We start from the raw sequence: 20,406 nt of genomic DNA on the forward strand, positions 1-20,406 counted from the left end.
AATTAATGAAAATTTAAATTTAAAAAATGAAAAAAAAAAGGAAATAAAAATGTTTTATCTTTCTGTTGAAATTTGCAAACTTAGAGCACTCTTTTTTTAAAATTAACTTTCAAGAACACCAGCAAAATTTATTACCTCGTCCTAGTCCTGAAAATTCAAAATTCAAGTTCGTCACCAGTTGCCGGCGTTTTAGTTTAGTAGCCACTTATTTTTTATTATTAGTAGCCAATCTTTCCAGCACTTTTTTTTAGTGAAAGCAGACCTAACTACAACGTTATACATATGAGAAATTATAAAAAAGGACTGATACTGCTTCAACCATCAATTTTTGTTTTAAAACGAGCTCATGTGTGCATCACATGACTTCCTTTTACTAAAATTTAATGTCATTTCCCCATTATCGACAATTTTAATGTGCTTCAAATGTTTACTCTCTAAATATCACCAACACTGGCCATATTGAAACCAAATTTAAAAAAAAAAAAAACGCCAAATTTGTCACCAAGTTGGCGACAAAACTTGGCGAGCAAAAAACTGGCGATCTATTGCCAAGTGTGCGACAAATCATAACACCACTTCAGTTTACATCGAAATTAAGAATGATTCCCCCCCCCCAAAAGGGGCAAAAGACCCCCTTAGGAACATCCGAATGCAACCAAAAGGTAAGGTGAACTAGGCCCCACTAGGAGCCTACGTACCAAATATCAACTTTCTAGGTCATTCTGTTTTTGAGTTATGAGAGATACATACACACATACACACATACGCACATACGCATATATACATACGGACGTCACGAGAAAATTCGTTGTAATTAATTCGGGGGTAGTCAAAATGGATATTTCGAGTGTCTGTAGGTTTCTGGGCATATATCCACGTGTGGTCGGGTCGAAAAGAAAAAACTCAATATTCATTCGGGTGTGAGAAAAATGGAAATTAAGGCCGATTTTTGAGTGAAAATTTTTTCGCGAATACATCCTTTTTTGTAAAAGGAAGTAAAAAATGAAGTATGCGTATGTCTTATTTTGTTATCCGTTGGCGATTTGGAATAGCATGCCGCCTCCCTCCTTTCTCCCCCAGTTGGGCCAACCAAAGGCATTTCTTTCTTGTATGGCCATCAGACACCAGGTTAGTTTTAGACGCCCACGCTTCCTCTTGCCATCAGGGGTCCACGTGAGAGCAGTTCCTGTTGGGTCTATTGCCTGCATAGATCCAATTCGATGAAGTAGAAATGATTTTTTTTTTAAATCAATGAAACAATATTTATGAGCAGGGGTTGTGTGGCCAGTAAGATGTTGAAAAGTTAGCGGTTGAGTACAGTAACCGCCACTAATAAAATCACTGGATTATAAAATCAGCCGCTTTTTAAAATTAAATCTGAAATAACAGAATCATTGCAGTATCAAAACATGTTAAAACCATCCATTAATAAAATCACTATCGCCGTTTTATAAAATCAAACTTTTGGCCATCATACGTAAAAAAATTGATCAAGAAGCACCAATTGAAGGAGTCGGTCTCAGAAGATAAGGACAAATCTGCCTTCAGAGACAAATTTGCTTTCTTCAATAGCTTTCTTCAAAAATGCTTGATTTACACTTTAGAGTAGAGAAAAATACAATGTTGAGAGAAATTAAAAAAAAGAAAAAATTTTGCAAACTTTCAAACAATACTGAATCTTTAGTCCAATTCTGTTAAAATATTGGCTTATTGTTGCTTGAAAAACACTATCGTGTATGAAAATGTACCTCATGTGTAAAATGTCAACTGTATTTTGAAGCACTCAAAAATAAATTAAGTAGTTTATTTCGTTTTTTGAGTATATTTAAACTTCAACCCCTTTTACTTTTATGTGAGTGCAGGTGCAAGCATGCCGGTTTATAAAACCAGCCGCTTTATAAAATCAAATGTCCTCAGAGCGAACGTGATTTTAATAAACGGCGGTCACTGTATTTGATTTAATCGCCAGGTGGTGAATGGCGAGAGATTATTTGGAGATTCACATCATCCATTTGAAATGCAGATTTCAGCATAAATGTGGATTAGCATAAAAACATTTTTCACTTGATATTAAAATGGGAAATCGAGTTAACAAGAAAGAGACCTTCAAACAATGCAAAACAGTTCTTTAAGGCATCCGCACACGAAGCAGTTAGTGGAATGAACTTTTCGAAAAGTTGCTCGTCAACTAATTGACTGGCGATTTTCGTTTGTCTTCATACGAGGCAACTTAGTTCCATAAACTTTTCTTCCGAATGTTTTTAAGCAGTTGCTCCACAAAGCTGTTAAAACTGTACCAAGTTGAGTATCAACTAGTTTACTGTGTTGAGCAAACGCTTGGCGAAGTCCCGATGTATTCAAATAAAAAGGTGACTATACTCATATGGATGAGAATAATAGTGGCACAAGTGCCGAGCACACCAGGCACAGTTTACTGTCATGTGAAGGATGGCAGGCGATTTCTTCACTTATCTACTTGGTTTGGTTACACTTCCAAAAATCGATCGTTCGAAAATGGATTCAACTAAGTTGCCTCGTGTGAAGTCATATTTCCTTCGCTGTACCGTTTCGAATACTTAACTTGCGTTATAATGTGACTCTTTTAAGTTGGTCCATTACATGGGAATTATTTACCTCTTTTTGGGGGATTATAGATTGCAGGTTGTATGAAGATGTAGAGATTTGTGCCTGACCTCGCAGTATGACTTATGGCCCGGTAGTGATTATCGCAACAATTTTTCCTAAGTTTATTAACATACAGAACAAAGATTTACAATGCGAAGAGAGAAAACCACACGCAGGACCTTGGTGAAGATCGAACTTACGACCTTCGGCGTACAAACCGAAGCTTCTATCTCAGAGCCACGGAGGTGCTAAATTTCTGGGAAATTTAGCGAAAAAGGGAAGTGTTATTTGTTCGGGGTTGAATTGATACGCTTTCGCAAACCTACAACAAAAGTAAGCTAATTCAACTCAACGTCAATCACCCTCCCTTAGTTATCCCAAAAGAGGTAAACATTGTCAAGGTCACGAATGAATTTATCGGAGCTACACTATGCATTCATTTGCATCCTTTGATTTTCCACTTTCAATAATAAGTATTGTTTTTATTCTCTCTGCAGGTGTTAACATTATCTGTTTTATCTATTATTCTTACCGCTCCTCTGGGCTCGGCGTTTATGGAGTGCTTGGGACCTTACCTGTTGGAAAAAGATCCCGTTGTCACTGATCTACAAAGTGAAAGCGAGGAAGATGAGACAGACATCGTTGTCGAAAAAAGAGCAAGCTACGGATCCTGTTCTGTAACTCTTTCGTCAAGAAACTCTTAACAAAAGCTCAGTAGAAAGTACCAGAACAAGATATGCTACCGTAAAAGGAGTAAGACTAAACTGTGCAACCAAATTTAATTTTTCCTTTTTAACAAAGCGTCTAGTTTTGGTACTCCAATTTTAAGTTTTAAACGCAACTAAAATTTGTAATACTTTCACACATCCTCATATTAATTATAGCTAGGCTTTCCGAATTTCTGAAATGTTCAACCGGGACAACGGAATGCCCCACCCCCCTTTCCCCAGCTTCGCACGAATTCAAGAGTACACTCTTTTCTGCTTTTTAGAGTGATTCTGTTGGGTAAATTTAAAAGCTAATAAATTAATAACTTAATTAAGAACCTAATCCAGGCCAATAATAAATTGCTCAAAATATATTTACACATTTTTTTTGTAACATGTTGATATTTGTAAATTACTTAAGAAAGAAGAAACAGTTGAAATGAATAAAAATTTGATTATGAAATTCACATGTACTTCTTATTGGCTAGGACTTTTTCAAAAATCGATCTTTTTGTTTTGCTTTTAACCTTGTTGTAAAAATGTTCACAAGTTAATCCAATGTTACGTGTACGCGTCAAGGTTACAGGTGCAAAAGTTATTGTGCTAAATATCCCATCACAGTTAACTATTTTTTGACTTTTTGGTCACCAATAATCAAATTTATCATTTTCCGGGACGTGAAGTAATCCGGCTGGGACAAAGGGATTGTTTCTGAAAACCGGGACTGTCCCGGTCAATTCGGGACGTCTGGCCAGCCTAATTATAGCCGATGATCAAGTAACCCGCATGCTTCAACAATGAAACTCGCGCCACGGCATGATAATTTGACAATGTGTTTTGGTGATATTTCACATGCAAGGAAAGGATTTTATTGTGCCGGAAGATTTTCTAGTTAAAATAAAAGTTACGTAACATAATCTATAAGTAAGTAGCACAGTCAACTCTTGATTATCCACGGCCGGCGTATCCGCGAGTAGGACTTCCCGCGACCTTTCACTTTCAAAGAAAAAAAAAAGGCGATGATTAACCGAATGTAGATGAATGCATACATTTCAACTTAACAAGTGCCAAATCTGTATTTAAACATTCCTATTTCACTCTTCCCCCTCCCTTTCAATGACATCATGTAAAAATCATATGTTCCTAGATGTACACTGAACGAATGTATATGAGTAAAAATAAAAATGTTAGAAGCTGGAAAATTCATACAAGTTTTCTCCAATATTCAGTAATGAATATACTTGGATTCTGACCACCGGGCGAACCCTAGCCCCGTTTCTTAGGTCCAGATCATCCTGCATCAGAAGGGGTGGCCAAGTGGTTGAGGCGATGGACAGCTAATCCGTTGGGCTCTGCCCGCGTGGGTTCAAATCCATGCTCGTTGAAAAAGTTATTTTGTTTGAAAATGGCGGGTGTTTAAAAATAGCATTTCCAAAATTAAATTCCTGTCGCTTTTAAAATGTAATGCTTCTCAAATCTTCTCAAATCGCTGCTCTTCAAAATTACATATTTGTGCATAATTTTTTGAAAAAAATTTGAAAATTGATTAAGAGTATTTTGTTTTTTAGCAATTGAAAAAAAAAACATTTAAAAAAAATAAATTTAAATAAAAAAATATTTTTATAATTTATGATACGCGATTTTGCTTATTAAATAAACGGTGAAAAAGTGCAAAAAATTTCAAAACTCTAAACTGTTAAATAGTTTTTTTTTTTTTTTTTCAAAATGTGTCGAGGATCCCCTTAAGAAATGAAGTTTACCTATACAGAGGTTTAGTACGAAACTATGCAACGACTTTACTATGCTACGACTATGCCACGTCAAGTACAGAAAGAAGAATTGGAATAAATTATTAATGTTTGGTCTTGTGAGTATATGTAAAAATTATATATTCTAAGTTGTACACTGAAGGGATGTATAAGAGTAAAAACAAAAACTTAGAAACTGTAAAATTCATATAAATTATCTGCAATATTCTGTAGTGAATATGATCGGATTTCGACCACCGGGCGAACCCTAGTCACGTTTATTTGGTCCAATTCATCCTACATCAGACGGGGTGGCCGAGTGGTTAAGGCGATGGACTGCTAATCCATTAGGTTCTGCCAGCGTGGGTTCGAATCCCATCCTCGTCGGAAAGGTTATTTTGTTTGAAAATATTAAATTCCCCTCATTTTTAAAATGCTGTTCTTCTCGAATCGCTGTTTTTCAAAATTACATATTTGTGCATAATTTTTTGAAAAAATTTTGAAAATTGATTAAGAGTATTTTGAATTTTAGATATTGAAAACAAATCCCATTTAAAAAAATTAAATTTAAATATAAAAAAATATTTTTATTATTTATGTTTCGATTTTGCTTATTAAATAGACGGTGAATGAGTGCAAAAAATTTCAAAACTCTAAACTGTTTAATAGTTTTTTTTTTCAAAATGTGTCGAGGAACCCTTCAGAAATGAAACTTACCTTTACAGAGGTTTCATGTATTGACTCAGTTTTGCGATATCATGTCATTTAGTAAGATGTCTATTTCTTTGGGAAATTGGCAAAATTTATCCTTTGGCGTCAAATTTTTGGCAGCAATGACAGCACTACGATTGTTCTACCTTTGCAAACATAAACCAATAATCGGGAAATATCTATTTGCACAGGGTAATCACAAAGCTGAGAGCAGTCAAAGAATGAAGTCACGCTTTAAGAGAGATTCATTAAATTCTAACAGTTTTTAACAGGGGAAGGAAACATAAAAAAGCGGGTAGATTGCGATATCGCATGATTAATGCTTTTTGCTACGAAACTATGCAACCACTTTGCTATACTACGACTATGCCACGCCAAATACAGAAAGAAGAATTGGAATAAATTAATACTGTTTGGTCTTGTGAGTATGTGTAAAAATTATATATTCTTAGATGTACACTGAAGGAATGTATAAGAGTAAAAACAAAAATTTAGAAACTGGAAAATTCATATAAATTATCTGCAATATTCTGTAATGAATGTGATCGCATTTCGAACACCGGGCGAACCCTAGTCACGTTTATTTGGTCCAATTCATCCTACATCAGACGGGGTGGCCGAGTGGTTAAGGCGATGGACTGCTAATCCATTGGGCTCTGCCCGCGTGGGTTCAAAGCCCATCCTCGTCGTAAGGGTTATTTTGTTTGAAAATAGCGGGGGTTTAAAAATAGCATTTCCAAAATTAAATTCCCGCCCCTTTTAAAATGCTGTTCTTCTCAAATCGCTGTTTTTCAAAATTACATATTTGTGCATAATTTTTGGAGAAAAATTGAAAATTGATTAGGAGTATTTTGATATTTAGCTATTGAAAACAAACCCCATTTTAAAAAATTAAATTTAAATAAAAAAAATATTTTTAATTTTTATGTTACGATTTTACTTATTAAATAAACGGAGAATGAGTGCAAAAAATTTCAAAACTGTAAACTGTTTAATAGTTTTTTTTTTCAAAATGTGTCGAGGACCCCCTTAAGAAATGAAATTTACCTATACAGAGGTTTCATGTATTGACTGAGTTTTGCGATATCATTTCATTTAGTAAGATGTCTATTTTTTTGGGAAATTGGCAAAATTTATCCTTTGGCGTCAAATTTTTGGCAGCAATGACAGCGCTACGATTGTTCTACCTTTGCAATTATAAACAAATAATCGGGAAATATCTATTTGCACAGGGTTATCACAAAGCTGAGAGCAGTCAAAGAATGAAGTCACGCTTTAAGGGAGATTCATTAAATTGTAACAGTTTTTAACAGGGGAAGGAAACATAAAAAAGCGGGTAGATTGCGATATCGCATGATTAATGCTTTTTGCTACGAAACTATGCAACCACTTTGCTATACTACGACTATGCCACGCCAAATACAGAAAGAAGAATTGGAATAAATTAATACTGTTTGGTCTTGTGAGTATGTGTAAAAATTATATATTCTTAGATGTACACTGAAGGAATGTATAAGAGTAAAAACAAAAATTTAGAAACTGGAAAATTCATATAAATTATCTGCAATATTCTGTAATGAATGTGATCGCATTTCGAACACCGGGCGAACCCTAGTCACGTTTATTTGGTCCAATTCATCCTACATCAGACGGGGTGGCCGAGTGGTTAAGGCGATGGACTGCTAATCCATTGGGCTCTGCCCGCGTGGGTTCGAAGCCCATCCTCGTCGTAAGGGTTATTTTGTTTGAAAATAGCGGGGGTTTAAAAATAGCATTTCCAAAATTAAATTCCTGCCCCTTTTAAAATGCTGTTCTTCTCAAATCGCTGTTTTTTAAAATTACATATTTGTGCATAATTTTTGGAGAAAAATTGAAAATTGATTAGGAGTATTTTGATATTTAGCTATTGAAAACAAACCCCATTTTAAAAAATTAAATTTAAATAAAAAAACTATTTTTAATTTTTATGTTACGATTTTACTTATTAAATAAACGGAGAATGAGTGCAAAAAATTTAGAAACTGTAAACTGTTTAATAGTTTTTTTTTTCAAAATGTGTCGAGGAACCCCTTAAGAAATGAAATTTACCTATACAGAGGTTTCATGTATTGACTGAGTTTTGCGATATCATTTCATTTAGTAAGATGTCTATTTTTTTGGGAAATTGGCAAAATTTATCCTTTGGCGTCAAATTTTTGGCAGCAATGACAGCGCTACGATTGTTTTACCTTTGCAATTATAAACAAATAATCGGGAAATATCTATTTGCACAGGGTTATCACAAAGCTGAGAGCAGTCAAAGAATGAAGTCACGCTTTAAGGGAGATTCATTAAATTGTAACAGTTTTTAACAGGGGAAGGAAACATAAAAAAGCGGGTAGATTGCGATATCGCATGATTAATGCTATGCTACGAAACTATGCAACCACTTTGCTATACTACGACTATGCCACGCCAAATACAGAAAGAAGAATTGGAATAAATTAATACTGTTTGGTCTTGTGAGTATGTGTAAAAATTATATATTCTTAGATGTACACTGAAGGAATGTATAAGAGTAAAAACAAAAATTTAGAAACTGGAAAATTCATATAAATTATCTGCAATATTCTGTAATGAATGTGATCGCATTTCGAACACCGGGCGAACCCTAGTCACGTTTATTTGGTCCAATTCATCCTGCATCAGACGGGGTGGCCGAGTGGTTAAGGCGGTGGACTGCTAATCCATTGGGCTCTGCCCGCGTGGGTTCGAATCCCATTCTCGTCGTAAGTGTTATTTTGTTTGAAAACAGCGGGGGTTTAAAAATAGCATTTCCAAAATTAAATTCCTGCCCCTTTTAAAATGCTGTTCTTCTCAAATCGCTGTTTTTCAAAATTACATATTTGCGCATAATTTTTGGAGAAAAATTGAAAATTGATTAGGAGTATTCTGAATTTTAGCTATTAAAAACAAACCCCATTTAAAAAAATTAAATTTAAATAAAAAAAAATATTTTTATTATTTATGTTACGATTTTACTTATTAAATAAACGGAGAATGAGTGCAAAAAATTTCAAAACTCTAAACTGTTTAATAGTTTTTTTTTTTTCAAAATGTGTCGAGGACCCCCTTAAGAAATGAATTTTACCTCTACAGAGGTTTCATGTATTGACTGAGTTTTGCGATATCATTTCATTTAGTAAGATGTCTATTTTTTTGGGAAATTGACAAAATTTATCCTTTGGCGTCAAATTTTTGGCAGCAATGACAGCGCTACGATTGTTCTACCTTTGCAAACATAAACAAATAATCGGGAAATATCTATTTGCACAGGGTTATCACAAAGCTGAGAGCAGTCAAAGAATGAAGTCACGCTTTAAGGGAGATTCATTAAATTCTAACAGTTTTTAACAGGGGAAGGAAACATAAAAAAGCGGGTAGATTGCGATATCGCATGATTAATGCTATGCTACGAAACTATGCAACCACTTTGCTATACTACGACTATGCCACGCCAAATACAGAAAGAAGAATTGGAATAAATTAATACTGTTTGGTCTTGTGAGTATGTGTAAAAATTATATATTCTTAGATGTACACTGAAGGAATGTATAAGAGTAAAAACAAAAATTTAGAAACTGGAAAATTCATATAAATTATCTGCAATATTCTGTAATGAATGTGATCGCATTTCGAACACCGGGCGAACCCTAGTCACGTTTATTTGGTCCAATTCATCCTACATCAGACGGGGTGGCCGAGTGGTTAAGGCGATGGACTGCTAATCCATTGGGCTCTGCCCGCGTGGGTTCGAATCCCATCCTCGTCGTAAGGGTTATTTTGTTTGTAAAAAGCGGGGGTTTAAAAATAGCATTTCCAAAATTAAATTCCTGCCCCTTTTAAAATGCTGTTCTTCTCAAATCGCTGTTTTTCAAAATTACATATTTGTGCATAATTTTTGGAGAAAAATTGAAAATTGATTAGGAGTATTTTGAATTTTAGCTATTGAAAACAAACCCCATTTAAAAGAAATTAAATTTAAATAAAAAAAAATATTTTTATTATTTATGTTACGATTTTACTTATTAAATAAACGGAGAATGAGTGCAAAAAATTTCAAAACTCTAAACTGTTTAATAGTTTTTTTTTTCAAAATGTGTCGAGGACCCCCTTAAGAAATGAAATTTACCTATACAGAGGTTTCATGTATTGACCGAGTTTTGCGATATCATTTCATTTAGTAAGATGTCTATTTTTTTGGGAAATTGGCAAAATTTATCCTTTGGCGTCAAATTTTTGGCAGCAATGACAGCGCTACGATTGTTCTACCTTTGCAAACATAAACAAATAATCGGGCAATATCTATTTGCACAGGGTTATCACAAAGCTGAGAGCAGTCAAAGAATGAAGTCACGCTTTAAGGGAGATTCATTAAATTCTAACAGTTTTTAACAGGGGAAGGAAACATAAAAAAGCGGGTAGATTGCGATATCGCATGATTAATGCTATGCTACGAAACTATGCAACCACTTTGCTACACTACGACTATGCCACGCCAAATACAGAAAGAAGAATTGGAATAAATTAATACTGTTTGGTCTTGTGAGTATGTGTAAAAATTATATATTCTTAGATGTACACTGAAGGAATGTATAAGAGTAAAAACAAAAATTTAGAAACTGGAAAATTCATATAAATTATCTGCAATATTCTGTAATGAATGTGATCGCATTTCGAACACCGGGCGAACCCTAGTCACGTTTATTTGGTCCAATTCATCCTACATCAGACGGGGTGGCCGAGTGGTTAAGGCGATGGACTGCTAATCCATTGGGCTCTGCCCGCGTGGGTTCGAATCCCATCCTCGTCGTAAGGGTTATTTTGTTTGTAAAAAGCGGGGGTTTAAAAATAGCATTTCCAAAATTAAATTCCTGCCCCTTTTAAAATGCTGTTCTTCTCAAATCGCTGTTTTTCAAAATTACATATTTGTGCATAATTTTTGGAGAAAAATTGAAAATTGATTAGGAGTATTTTGAATTTTAGCTATTGAAAACAAACCCCATTTAAAAGAAATTAAATTTAAATAAAAAAAAATATTTTTATTATTTATGTTACGATTTTACTTATTAAATAAACGGAGAATGAGTGCAAAAAATTTCAAAACTCTAAACTGTTTAATAGTTTTTTTTTTCAAAATGTGTCGAGGACCCCCTTAAGAAATGAAATTTACCTATACAGAGGTTTCATGTATTGACCGAGTTTTGCGATATCATTTCATTTAGTAAGATGTCTATTTTTTTGGGAAATTGGCAAAATTTATCCTTTGGCGTCAAATTTTTGGCAGCAATGACAGCGCTACGATTGTTCTACCTTTGCAAACATAAACAAATAATCGGGAAATATCTATTTGCACAGGGTTATCACAAAGCTGAGAGCAGTCAAAGAATGAAGTCACGCTTTAAGGGAGATTCATTAAATTCTAACAGTTTTTAACAGGGGAAGGAAACATAAAAAAGCGGGTAGATTGCGATATCGCATGATTAATGCTATGCTACGAAACTATGCAACCACTTTGCTACACTACGACTATGCCACGCCAAATACAGAAAGAAGAATTGGAATAAATTAATACTGTTTGTCTTGTGAGTATGTGTAAAAATTATATATTCTTAGATGTACACTGAAGGAATGTATAAGAGTAAAAACAAAAATTTAGAAACTGGAAAATTCATATAAATTATCTGCAATATTCTGTAATGAATGTGATCGCATTTCGAACACCGGGCGAACCCTAGTCACGTTTATTTGGTCCAATTCATCCTACATCAGACGGGGTGGCCGAGTGGTTAAGGCGATGGACTGCTAATCCATTGGGCTCTGCCCGCGTGGGTTCGAATCCCATCCTCGTCGTAAGGGTTATTTTGTTTGTAAAAAGCGGGGGTTTAAAAATAGCATTTCCAAAATTAAATTCCTGCCCCTTTTAAAATGCTGTTCTTCTCAAATCGCTGTTTTTCAAAATTACATATTTGTGCATAATTTTTGGAGAAAAATTGAAAATTGATTAGGAGTATTTTGAATTTTAGCTATTGAAAACAAACCCCATTTAAAAGAAATTAAATTTAAATAAAAAAAAATATTTTTATTATTTATGTTACGATTTTACTTATTAAATAAACGGAGAATGAGTGCAAAAAATTTCGAAACTCTAAACTGTTTAATAGTTTTTTTTTTTTTTTCAAAATGTGTCGAGGACCCCCTTAAGAAATGAAATTTACCTATACAGAGGTTTCATGTATTGACCGAGTTTTGCGATATCATTTCATTTAGTAAGATGTCTATTTTTTTGGGAAATTGGCAAAATTTATCCTTTGGCGTCAAATTTTTGGCAGCAATGACAGCGCTACGATTGTTCTACCTTTGCAAACATAAACAAATAATCGGGCAATATCTATTTGCACAGGGTTATCACAAAGCTGAGAGCAGTCAAAGAATGAAGTCACGCTTTAAGGGAGATTCATTAAATTCTAACAGTTTTTAACAGGGGAAGGAAACATAAAAAAGCGGGTAGATTGCGATATCGCATGATTAATGCTATGCTACGAAACTATGCAACCACTTTGCTACACTACGACTATGCCACGCCAAATACAGAAAGAAGAATTGGAATAAATTAATACTGTTTGGTCTTGTGAGTATGTGTAAAAATTATATATTCTTAGATGTACACTGAAGGAATGTATAAGAGTAAAAACAAAAATTTAGAAACTGGAAAATTCATATAAATTATCTGCAATATTCTGTAATGAATGTGATCGCATTTCGAACACCGGGCGAACCCTAGTCACGTTTATTTGGTCCAATTCATCCTACATCAGACGGGGTGGCCGAGTGGTTAAGGCGATGGACTGCTAATCCATTGGGCTCTGCCCGCGTGGGTTCGAATCCCATCCTCGTCGTAAGGGTTATTTTGTTTGTAAAAAGCGGGGGTTTAAAAATAGCATTTCCAAAATTAAATTCCTGCCCCTTTTAAAATGCTGTTCTTCTCAAATCGCTGTTTTTCAAAATTACATATTTGTGCATAATTTTTGGAGAAAAATTGAAAATTGATTAGGAGTATTTTGAATTTTAGCTATTGAAAACAAACCCCATTTAAAAGAAATTAAATTTAAATAAAAAAAAATATTTTTATTATTTATGTTACGATTTTACTTATTAAATAAACGGAGAATGAGTGCAAAAAATTTCAAAACTCTAAACTGTTTAATAGTTTTTTTTTTTTTTTCAAAATGTGTCGAGGACCCCCTTAAGAAATGAAATTTACCTATACAGAGGTTTCATGTATTGACCGAGTTTTGCGATATCATTTCATTTAGTAAGATGTCTATTTTTTTGGGAAATTGGCAAAATTTATCCTTTGGCGTCAAATTTTTGGCAGCAATGACAGCGCTACGATTGTTCTACCTTTGCAAACATAAACAAATAATCGGGAAATATCTATTTGCACAGGGTTATCACAAAGCTGAGAGCAGTCAAAGAATGAAGTCACGCTTTAAGGGAGATTCATTAAATTCTAACAGTTTTTAACAGGGGAAGGAAACATAAAAAAGCGGGTAGATTGCGATATCGCATGATTAATGCTATGCTACGAAACTATGCAACCACTTTGCTACACTACGACTATGCCACGCCAAATACAGAAAGAAGAATTGGAATAAATTAATACTGTTTGGTCTTGTGAGTATGTGTAAAAATTATATATTCTTAGATGTACACTGAAGGAATGTATAAGAGTAAAAACAAAAATTTAGAAACTGGAAAATTCATATAAATTATCTGCAATATTCTGTAATGAATGTGATCGCATTTCGAACACCGGGCGAACCCTAGTCACGTTTATTTGGTCCAATTCATCCTACATCAGACGGGGTGGCCGAGTGGTTAAGGCGATGGACTGCTAATCCATTGGGCTCTGCCCGCGTGGGTTCGAATCCCATCCTCGTCGTAAGGGTTATTTTGTTTGTAAAAAGCGGGGGTTTAAAAATAGCATTTCCAAAATTAAATTCCTGCCCCTTTTAAAATGCTGTTCTTCTCAAATCGCTGTTTTTCAAAATTACATATTTGTGCATAATTTTTGGAGAAAAATTGAAAATTGATTAGGAGTATTTTGAATTTTAGCTATTGAAAACAAACCCCATTTAAAAGAAATTAAATTTAAATAAAAAAAAATATTTTTATTATTTATGTTACGATTTTACTTATTAAATAAACGGAGAATGAGTGCAAAAAATTTCAAAACTCTAAACTGTTTAATAGTTTTTTTTTTTTTTTCAAAATGTGTCGAGGACCCCCTTAAGAAATGAAATTTACCTATACAGAGGTTTCATGTATTGACCGAGTTTTGCGATATCATTTCATTTAGTAAGATGTCTATTTTTTTGGGAAATTGGCAAAATTTATCCTTTGGCGTCAAATTTTTGGCAGCAATGACAGCGCTACGATTGTTCTACCTTTGCAAACATAAACAAATAATCGGGCAATATCTATTTGCACAGGGTTATCACAAAGCTGAGAGCAGTCAAAGAATGAAGTCACGCTTTAAGGGAGATTCATTAAATTCTAACAGTTTTTAACAGGGGAAGGAAACATAAAAAAGCGGGTAGATTGCGATATCGCATGATTAATGCTATGCTACGAAACTATGCAACCACTTTGCTACACTACGACTATGCCACGCCAAATACAGAAAGAAGAATTGGAATAAATTAATACTGTTTGGTCTTGTGAGTATGTGTAAAAATTATATATTCTTAGATGTACACTGAAGGAATGTATAAGAGTAAAAACAAAAATTTAGAAACTGGAAAATTCATATAAATTATCTGCAATATTCTGTAATGAATGTGATCGCATTTCGAACACCGGGCGAACCCTAGTCACGTTTATTTGGTCCAATTCATCCTACATCAGACGGGGTGGCCGAGTGGTTAAGGCGATGGACTGCTAATCCATTGGGCTCTGCCCGCGTGGGTTCGAATCCCATCCTCGTCGTAAGGGTTATTTTGTTTGTAAAAAGCGGGGGTTTAAAAATAGCATTTCCAAAATTAAATTCCTGCCCCTTTTAAAATGCTGTTCTTCTCAAATCGCTGTTTTTCAAAATTACATATTTGTGCATAATTTTTGGAGAAAAATTGAAAATTGATTAGGAGTATTTTGAATTTTAGCTATTGAAAACAAACCCCATTTAAAAGAAATTAAATTTAAATAAAAAAAAATATTTTTATTATTTATGTTACGATTTTACTTATTAAATAAACGGAGAATGAGTGCAAAAAATTTCAAAACTCTAAACTGTTTAATAGTTTTTTTTTTTTTTTTTTTTTCAAAATGTGTCGAGGACCCCCTTAAGAAATGAAATTTACCTATACAGAGGTTTCATGTATTGACTGAGTTTTGCGATATCATTTCATTTAGTAAGATGTCTATTTTTTTGGGAAATTGGCAAAATTTATCCTTTGGCGTCAAATTTTTGGCAGCAATGACAGCGCTACGATTGTTCTACCTTTGCAAACATAAACAAATAATCGGGCAATATCTATTTGCACAGGGTTATCACAAAGCTGAGAGCAGTCAAAGAATGAAGTCACGCTTTAAGGGAGATTCATTAAATTCTAACAGTTTTTAACAGGGGAAGGAAACATAAAAAAGCGGGTAGATTGCGATATCGCATGATTAATGCTATGCTACGAAACTATGCAACCACTTTGCTACACTACGACTATGCCACGCCAAATACAGAAAGAAGAATTGGAATAAATTAATACTGTTTGGTCTTGTGAGTATGTGTAAAAATTATATATTCTTAGATGTACACTGAAGGAATGTATAAGAGTAAAAACAAAAATTTAGAAACTGGAAAATTCATATAAATTATCTGCAATATTCTGTAATGAATGTGATCGCATTTCGAACACCGGGCGAACCCTAGTCACGTTTATTTGGTCCAATTCATCCTACATCAGACGGGGTGGCCGAGTGGTTAAGGCGATGGACTGCTAATCCATTGGGCTCTGCCCGCGTGGGTTCGAATCCCATCCTCGTCGTAAGGGTTATTTTGTTTGTAAAAAGCGGGGGTTTAAAAATAGCATTTCCAAAATTAAATTCCTGCCCCTTTTAAAATGCTGTTCTTCTCAAATCGCTGTTTTTCAAAATTACATATTTGTGCATAATTTTTGGAGAAAAATTGAAAATTGATTAGGAGTATTTTGAATTTTAGCTATTGAAAACAAACCCCATTTAAAAGAAATTAAATTTAAATAAAAAAAAATATTTTTATTATTTATGTTACGATTTTACTTATTAAATAAACGGAGAATGAGTGCAAAAAATTTCAAAACTCTAAACTGTTTAATAGTTTTTTTTTTTCAAAATGTGTCGAGGACCCCCTTAAGAAATGAAATTTACCTATACAGAGGTTTCATGTATTGACTGAGTTTTGCGATATCATTTCATTTAGTAAGATGTCTATTTTTTTGGGAAATTGGCAAAATTTATCCTTTGGCGTCAAATTTTTGGCAGCAATGACAGCGCTACGATTGTTCTACCTTTGCAAACATAAACAAATAATCGGGAAATATCTATTTGCACAGGGTTATCACAAAGCTGAGAGCAGTCAAAGAATGAAGTCACGCTTTAAGGGAGATTCATTAAATTCTAACAGTTTTTAACAGGGGAAGGAAACATAAAAAAGCGGGTAGATTGCGATATCGCATGATTAATGCTATGCTACGAAACTATGCAACCACTTTGCTACACTACGACTATGCCACGCCAAATACAGAAAGAAGAATTGGAATAAATTAATACTGTTTGGTCTTGTGAGTATGTGTAAAAATTATATATTCTTAGATGTACACTGAAGGAATGTATAAGAGTAAAAACAAAAATTTAGAAACTGGAAAATTCATATAAATTATCTGCAATATTCTGTAATGAATGTGATCGCATTTCGAACACCGGGCGAACCCTAGTCACGTTTATTTGGTCCAATTCATCCTACATCAGACGGGGTGGCCGAGTGGTTAAGGCGATGGACTGCTAATCCATTGGGCTCTGCCCGCGTGGGTTCGAATCCCATCCTCGTCGTAAGGGTTATTTTGTTTGTAAAATAGCGGGGGTTTAAAAATAGCATTTCCAAAATTAAATTCCTGCCCCTTTTAAAATGCTGTTCTTCTCAAATCGCTGTTTTTCAAAATTACATATTTGTGCATAATTTTTGGAGAAAAATTGAAAATTGATTAGGAGTATTTTGAATTTTAGCTATTGAAAACAAACCCCATTTAAAAGAAATTAAATTTAAATAAAAAAAAATATTTTTATTATTTATGTTACGATTTTACTTATTAAATAAACGGAGAATGAGTGCAAAAAATTTCAAAACTCTAAACTGTTTAATAGTTTTTTTTTCAAAATGTGTCGAGGACCCCCTTAAGAAATGAAATTTACCTATACAGAGGTTTCATGTATTGACTGAGTTTTGCGATATCATTTCATTTAGTAAGATGTCTATTTTTTTGGGAAATTGGCAAAATTTATCCTTTGGCGTCAAATTTTTGGCAGCAATGACAGCGCTACGATTGTTCTACTTTGCAAACATAAACAAATAATCGGGAATATCTATTTGCACAGGGTTATCACAAAGCTGAGAGCAGTCAAAGAATGAAGTCACGCTTTAAGGGAGATTCATTAAATTCTAACAGTTTTTAACAGGGGAAGGAAACATAAAAAAGCGGGTAGATTGCGATATCGCATGATTAATGCTATGCTACGAAACTATGCAACCACTTTGCTATACTACGACTATGCCACGCCAAATACAGAAAGAAGAATTGGAATAAATTAATACTGTTTGGTCTTGTGAGTATATGTAAAAATTATATATTCTTAGATGTACACTGAAGGAATGTATAAGAGTAAAAACAAAAATTTAGAAACTGGAAAATTCATATAAATTATCTGCAATATTCTGTAATGAATGTGATCGCATTTCGAACACCGGGCGAACCCTAGTCACGTTTATTTGGTCCAATTCATCCTACATCAGACGGGGTGGCCGAGTGGTTAAGGCGATGGACTGCTAATCCATTGGGCTCTGCCCGCGTGGGTTCGAATCCCATCCTCGTCGTAAGGGTTATTTTGTTTGTAAAATAGCGGGGGTTTAAAAATAGCATTTCCAAAATTAAATTCCTGCCCCTTTTAAAATGCTGTTCTTCTCAAATCGCTGTTTTTCAAAATTACATATTTGTGCATAATTTTTGGAGAAAAATTGAAAATTGATTAGGAGTATTTTGAATTTTAGCTATTGAAAACAAACCCCATTTAAAAGAAATTAAATTTAAATAAAAAAAAAATATTTTTATTATTTATGTTACGATTTTACTTATTAAATAAACGGAGAATGAGTGCAAAAAATTTCGAAACTCTAAACTGTTTAATAGTTTTTTTTTTTTCAAAATGTGTCGAGGACCCCCTTAAGAAATGAAATTTACCTATACAGAGGTTTCATGTATTGACTGAGTTTTGCGATATCATTTCATTTAGTAAGATGTCCATTTTTTTGGGAAATTGGCAAAATTTATCCTTTGGCGTCAAATTTTTAGCAGCAATGACAGCGCTACGATTGTTCTACCTTTGCAAACATAAACAAATAATCGGGAAATATCTATTTGCACAGGGTTATCACAAAGCTGAGAGCAGTCAAAGAATGAAGTCACGCTTTAAGGGAGATTCATTAAATTCTAACAGTTTTTAACAGGGGAAGGAAACATAAAAAAGCGGGTAGATTGCGATATCGCATGATTAATGCTATGCTACGAAACTATGCAACCACTTTGCTATACTACGACTATGCCACGCCAAATACAGAAAGAAGAATTGGAATAAATTAATACTGTTTCGTCTTGTGAGTATATGTAAAAATTATATATTCTTAGATGTACACTGAAGGAATGTATAAGAGTAAAAACAAAAATTTAGAAACTGGAAAATTCATATAAATTATCTGCAATATACTGTAATGAATGTGATCGCATTTCGAACACCGGGCGAACCCTAGTCACGTTTATTTGGTCCAATTCATCCTACATCAGACGGGGTGGCCGAGTGGTTAAGGCGATGGACTGCTAATCCATTGGGCTCTGCCCGCGTGTGTTCGAATCCCATCCGCGTCGTAAGGGTTATTTTGTTTGAAAATAGCGGGGGTTTAAAAATAGCATTTCCAAAATTAAATTCCTGCCCCTTTTAAAATGCTGTTCTTCTCAAATCGCTGTTTTTCAAAATTACATATTTGTGCATAATTTTTGGAGAAAAATTGAAAATTGATTAGTAGTATTTTGAATTTTAGCTATTGAAAACAAACCCCATTTTAAAAAATTAAATTTAAATAAAAAAAAATATTTTTATTATTTATGTTACGATTTTACGATTTTACTTATTAAATAAACGGAGAATGAGTGCAAAAAATTTCAAAACTCTAAACTGTTTAATAGTTTTTTTTTTCAAAATGTGTCGAGGACCCCCTTAACTCTCTGGCGGTTAGACATACGAGCGGAATTTCACCTGGAAAAGGTCACCTTGGGAACATGGCTATCTGCTCGAAAAGGTCAATACTTTTTATCTTGAAATTCCCTGCCCCTTTCGGAAGGAGATAAAAAGCACTTAATCCCTTTTGACCAGGACGTGCTGTCAAAGCTCAACCCCTTACTTTTCAACGCATGTCGCAGGGAAGAGTAGAACTCCTCCAGACATGCTGCCAAGGTCCGTCCCGCCCATTTCTCCCCTCAACACGTGTAGCAAACGAGTTGAATTCCTTTCAACCAGTCGTGTTTTACTAATCACAACTTTCTGTAATATTTATGAAGTAATAATCTAGATTTTAAATCTCTGGAATTGCTATCTCCTACTACTGCTCTAAATTACTATTCACATATTTTATTATTGAATTTAACTACTCATATTCAACATTTATAAAACAATATTTGGAACAAGTTATTTCAATATGAAATAGCTAAATGCATTTAGTTATGATTGTAATGTTTTGCATATCCTGAAATGATACGTAATAATAAAAAGCAATAAAGGAATTCCCTCCCCCCTTCCGCGCAACAGCAATTCGTTGTTTTTCTTTTAACGCTGGGGGAAAAAAGCACTGCAAATTTATACATCTATGCATACTTTTTACATACTATGTTTGTATATGTATATTTTTTTTTTATTTGTGCATTTTTATGTTTCGAATCTCGCCATATTTGAGACGAAGTGATCGTAATAGCGGTATACCTAGACTTGCCTTATTTCCGAAATGTTCAACCAGGACCCCCCCCCCCCCACCGTGGGTATTTCAAAAGGTACACACCCCGGCTGGTTTTCAGAGTGTTTTAGAAGGTAGTTTATTCTCAATGCTATGGATAAATGATTACTAATTATCAGCCTAAACCAGGAATAATAAATGATACATGACGCAAGCAGATACATTTAAACAATTTATTTTGTAAACGTTAATCTTTTGAAGTTAATTCAGCAAGAAATGAGGAATTGAATTTTGAACAATAATTACTTGTTTATTGCATTGGCTAATC

The 20,406-nt window shown here is 34.0% G+C and overlaps 1 protein-coding gene and 14 non-coding genes across 15 annotated transcripts in view; all 15 read left to right on the top strand.

Annotated features, from left to right (window-relative positions):
- LOC129221261 (sodium/hydrogen exchanger 9B1-like) overlaps positions 1 to 3,693 on the top strand; it is a 34,022-nt gene extending 30,329 nt beyond the window's left edge. Inside the window, exon 11 of the mRNA XM_054855717.1 lies at positions 3,123 to 3,693. Within this exon, the coding sequence (XP_054711692.1) occupies positions 3,123 to 3,329 (207 nt within the window). The 3' untranslated portion in view covers positions 3,330 to 3,693. The remainder of the gene's footprint in view (positions 1 to 3,122) is intronic.
- Positions 3,694 to 5,385: 1,692 nt separating this feature from the next.
- Positions 5,386 to 5,467, top strand: Trnas-gcu (transfer RNA serine (anticodon GCU)). The gene has a single exon. It is a non-coding gene; the product is annotated as a tRNA-Ser (tRNA).
- A 931-nt stretch (positions 5,468 to 6,398) lies between these two features.
- On the top strand, positions 6,399 to 6,480 carry Trnas-gcu (transfer RNA serine (anticodon GCU)). Its single transcript has one exon. It is a non-coding gene; the product is annotated as a tRNA-Ser (tRNA).
- A 959-nt stretch (positions 6,481 to 7,439) lies between these two features.
- Trnas-gcu (transfer RNA serine (anticodon GCU)) lies at positions 7,440 to 7,521 on the top strand. The gene has a single exon. It is a non-coding gene; the product is annotated as a tRNA-Ser (tRNA).
- Positions 7,522 to 8,478: 957 nt separating this feature from the next.
- Trnas-gcu (transfer RNA serine (anticodon GCU)) lies at positions 8,479 to 8,560 on the top strand. The gene has a single exon. It is a non-coding gene; the product is annotated as a tRNA-Ser (tRNA).
- Positions 8,561 to 9,520: 960 nt separating this feature from the next.
- Positions 9,521 to 9,602, top strand: Trnas-gcu (transfer RNA serine (anticodon GCU)). The gene has a single exon. It is a non-coding gene; the product is annotated as a tRNA-Ser (tRNA).
- Positions 9,603 to 10,561: 959 nt separating this feature from the next.
- On the top strand, positions 10,562 to 10,643 carry Trnas-gcu (transfer RNA serine (anticodon GCU)). Its single transcript has one exon. It is a non-coding gene; the product is annotated as a tRNA-Ser (tRNA).
- A 958-nt stretch (positions 10,644 to 11,601) lies between these two features.
- Positions 11,602 to 11,683, top strand: Trnas-gcu (transfer RNA serine (anticodon GCU)). Its single transcript has one exon. It is a non-coding gene; the product is annotated as a tRNA-Ser (tRNA).
- Positions 11,684 to 12,647: 964 nt separating this feature from the next.
- Positions 12,648 to 12,729, top strand: Trnas-gcu (transfer RNA serine (anticodon GCU)). The gene has a single exon. It is a non-coding gene; the product is annotated as a tRNA-Ser (tRNA).
- Positions 12,730 to 13,693: 964 nt separating this feature from the next.
- Trnas-gcu (transfer RNA serine (anticodon GCU)) lies at positions 13,694 to 13,775 on the top strand. The gene has a single exon. It is a non-coding gene; the product is annotated as a tRNA-Ser (tRNA).
- Positions 13,776 to 14,739: 964 nt separating this feature from the next.
- Trnas-gcu (transfer RNA serine (anticodon GCU)) lies at positions 14,740 to 14,821 on the top strand. Its single transcript has one exon. It is a non-coding gene; the product is annotated as a tRNA-Ser (tRNA).
- Positions 14,822 to 15,791: 970 nt separating this feature from the next.
- On the top strand, positions 15,792 to 15,873 carry Trnas-gcu (transfer RNA serine (anticodon GCU)). The gene has a single exon. It is a non-coding gene; the product is annotated as a tRNA-Ser (tRNA).
- Positions 15,874 to 16,833: 960 nt separating this feature from the next.
- Positions 16,834 to 16,915, top strand: Trnas-gcu (transfer RNA serine (anticodon GCU)). Its single transcript has one exon. It is a non-coding gene; the product is annotated as a tRNA-Ser (tRNA).
- A 957-nt stretch (positions 16,916 to 17,872) lies between these two features.
- Positions 17,873 to 17,954, top strand: Trnas-gcu (transfer RNA serine (anticodon GCU)). Its single transcript has one exon. It is a non-coding gene; the product is annotated as a tRNA-Ser (tRNA).
- Positions 17,955 to 18,917: 963 nt separating this feature from the next.
- On the top strand, positions 18,918 to 18,999 carry Trnas-gcu (transfer RNA serine (anticodon GCU)). The gene has a single exon. It is a non-coding gene; the product is annotated as a tRNA-Ser (tRNA).
- Positions 19,000 to 20,406: the final 1,407 nt, after the last annotated feature.

Source organism: Uloborus diversus, chromosome 4, assembly GCF_026930045.1.
Source record: "Uloborus diversus isolate 005 chromosome 4, Udiv.v.3.1, whole genome shotgun sequence".
NCBI classification, from domain to species: Eukaryota; Metazoa; Arthropoda; class Arachnida; order Araneae; family Uloboridae; genus Uloborus; species Uloborus diversus.